The 2,503-nt window shown below is 55.3% G+C and overlaps 1 protein-coding gene across 1 annotated transcript; it reads left to right on the forward strand.

The window, feature by feature from the left end:
* Window positions 1-861: 861 nt before the first annotated feature.
* Window positions 862-1,971, forward strand: LOC123095004 (proline-rich protein 4). Its single transcript, XM_044516843.1, has 2 exons — window positions 862-1,089; window positions 1,170-1,971. Exons 1-2 carry the CDS (start codon window positions 939-941, stop codon window positions 1,724-1,726), a joined length of 708 nt encoding a protein of 235 aa, XP_044372778.1. The 5' UTR covers window positions 862-938; the 3' UTR covers window positions 1,727-1,971.
* The last annotated feature ends 532 nt before the right edge of the window (window positions 1,972-2,503 follow it).

A 2,503-nucleotide genomic window follows, 5' to 3' on the forward strand; every position in this document is an offset into this window, starting at 1 on the left:
ACTACCATGATCAATTTTCTTTGATCCGTCGACTTCGAGTACTTGAAGACAGAACATGTGAAATACTCGACTAATCATCTGCATAAGGGCGACGGTGAGCGTACGTTAAACATTCATTTGCAGTTCCAAGAAAATAAACACCATTTGCACGATCATAATTGTTACGTCGTGGCGTGAAGCGCCAACACGGCGATGCTGTCCACGCAGAGGTACGCAATTCCGGTCAGTGTTCTTTTCCGTGCTCCGGCCGTCAGTCATGGCACGCACATGGCTGCCGCAACCAACCTCTGTCGTCATACATAAACCATGCACCGTGCGTTGTTTATGATCCACCCTGACAGATGAAGCACACCACATCAGTGAAGAACTGCAAATGATCCAACTCTCTCTCCCTTGTGCAAATTTGAAATGTCACACGTCCCATTTTTTTCATTTCAAAACGGAAGCACGAAACACATGACTGGTCTGTCCAGCAGTCCAACCCCGGGCAAACGATTGAACGAGAGCTCGATCAGATCAGGAGCAAATTGCACAAATGATATAGCGTTCATCGGACAGGCGGGGGTTAATTTCTCTGACAACGACGCAAAATTGAATCGAGCGTAACTACTGTACAGCTCGGTCGCTGGGAAAAGGGGTAGAATCACGGACGAAATGATCGCTGGATAGGTAAAGTAGTGAGTACCTACTGAGTACTGACCATCCACTGTCAAATCCGCAAGCCCATCGGTGAATTTTCCCTCTTCCCGCCGAGCTGTTCACATGAGCACCAGCCAGTAGCCCAGTACCAGTCCCTCCTGCAATATCAAGAGCCGACCCCGGCCACACCGTCACAGCGCCCTATATATACCCATGCACACCAGCCTCTTCACCTCATCCAACTCACCAGTGTAGTGTTTCTTCTACTGCAGAGGCAGCAGCAGCAGGGTTCTTCCATCATGGGGGCTCGGCTGGTTCTTTTCGGTGTTCTCGCTCTGCTCCTTGCCGGCAGCTTCGGTGCGGCCCAGGCGGCGCCGGCCGTCGTGGTTGGCTCCGTCAAGTGCTTGGATTGCTCTCCCGACGACGTTAGTGCTGAAGATGCCCTCAAAGGTACGTGGCATCGCTCCTATACGTTTAGCTGTAGCTATGAACACTTTGGTCTTCTCTCAACATCTTCCCATCAAGTGCAGGGCTTCAGGTAGCCATCAAGTGCAGGTCCAGCGCCGGCGAGACCTACGAGACGCAGACGGTCGGGCAGCTCGACGACAAGGGCGCCTTCAGCATCCCCCTCCAGGCAGGCCTCCTGCGCGAAGACGGCGAGCTGGACCGCGACTGCTTCGCCCAGCTCCACAGCGCGCCCGACACGCCGTGCGACGGCCCGGCGCCGCCCAGGATCGCCCCAGCCAAGTCCACCACCCAAGGCGTCGCCGACGCCAACACCTACCTCGCGGTCGCCGAGGACACGGTTTTCTCACCCGTCGCGTGCGCGTGCAAGAAGAAGAAGAAGAACTTCATGGTCAGCCCGCCGCCGCCGCCTCCGCCGAGGCCGGAGCCCTCATACGGGCCCCCGACGCCGACACCCACTCCCACGCCGACGCCCTCCTACGGTCCTCCTTCCACGCCCAAGCCGCCCGCGCCCGAGGATGACCCGAAGCCGTTCTTCCACAAGCACCCCAAGATGAAGAAGATGATGCACAAGAAGAAGCCGTGCCCGCCGCTCGGCGAGGAGGACAAGCCCAAGAACTGACCTGCCCTGCTGCGACACATGCAGCGGCGGCTCGCTCACTTGCCCATCGACTGGCATTACAGCAAGGAGGGGGCGTCAGGCGCTACGACATTTGGTGATCGATATGTTTGTGCTGTTTGTTGATTCAGTTGCCATGTGCTTGTTGGTGCTTTGTTGTTTTGTTTAGTTACTGCCATTGTGCTGGCTTTGGTGTTTTAATTCGCTGCTCAGTTCGTGGAATAAAGAAAATGGTATGATCTGTGGCATAACATTGTCGTGATTTATGCTGGCTTTTTTTTCGCGAATACACAAGCTGCCTATCCTTGTATTGATAGAAGGAGAGTACAAGCATGGGATTACAACGCTTACAAGGCCATGTGCGCACTAGACATGGTGAACAAGCGAAGGAGCACAGCAGATAGGGGTATGCTCAGCCCCACGGCTAGAGACTAGATACTACGCGCCGGGGATAATGTTTTGCAGTCCGGTAGCGCCCGCCTTGGCCCATAGACGCGCCTCGTTCTTGATGGTGTCGGATGTGCAGGTAATCGATGGCGTGGCTCCGTCAAAGATGCAAGCATTTCGATGCTTCCAAATCCACCAGGCTGAGAGGATGATGAGGGAGGATAGGCCCTTGCGCATGGAGGTGGGCGTGAGGTCGAGAGAGGATTGCCACCACAATTGGAATGGCGTGTCGTGGTCCGGAAGGCTAATGGGCACGCATGCCCAACCGAGGATCTCGTGCCAAACCTGGCGAGAGAAAGAGCATCCGGCAAGAAGGTGCTGCATGGTCTCATC

Source organism: Triticum aestivum, chromosome 4B (genome assembly GCF_018294505.1).
Source record: "Triticum aestivum cultivar Chinese Spring chromosome 4B, IWGSC CS RefSeq v2.1, whole genome shotgun sequence".
NCBI classification, from domain to species: domain Eukaryota; kingdom Viridiplantae; phylum Streptophyta; class Magnoliopsida; order Poales; family Poaceae; genus Triticum; species Triticum aestivum.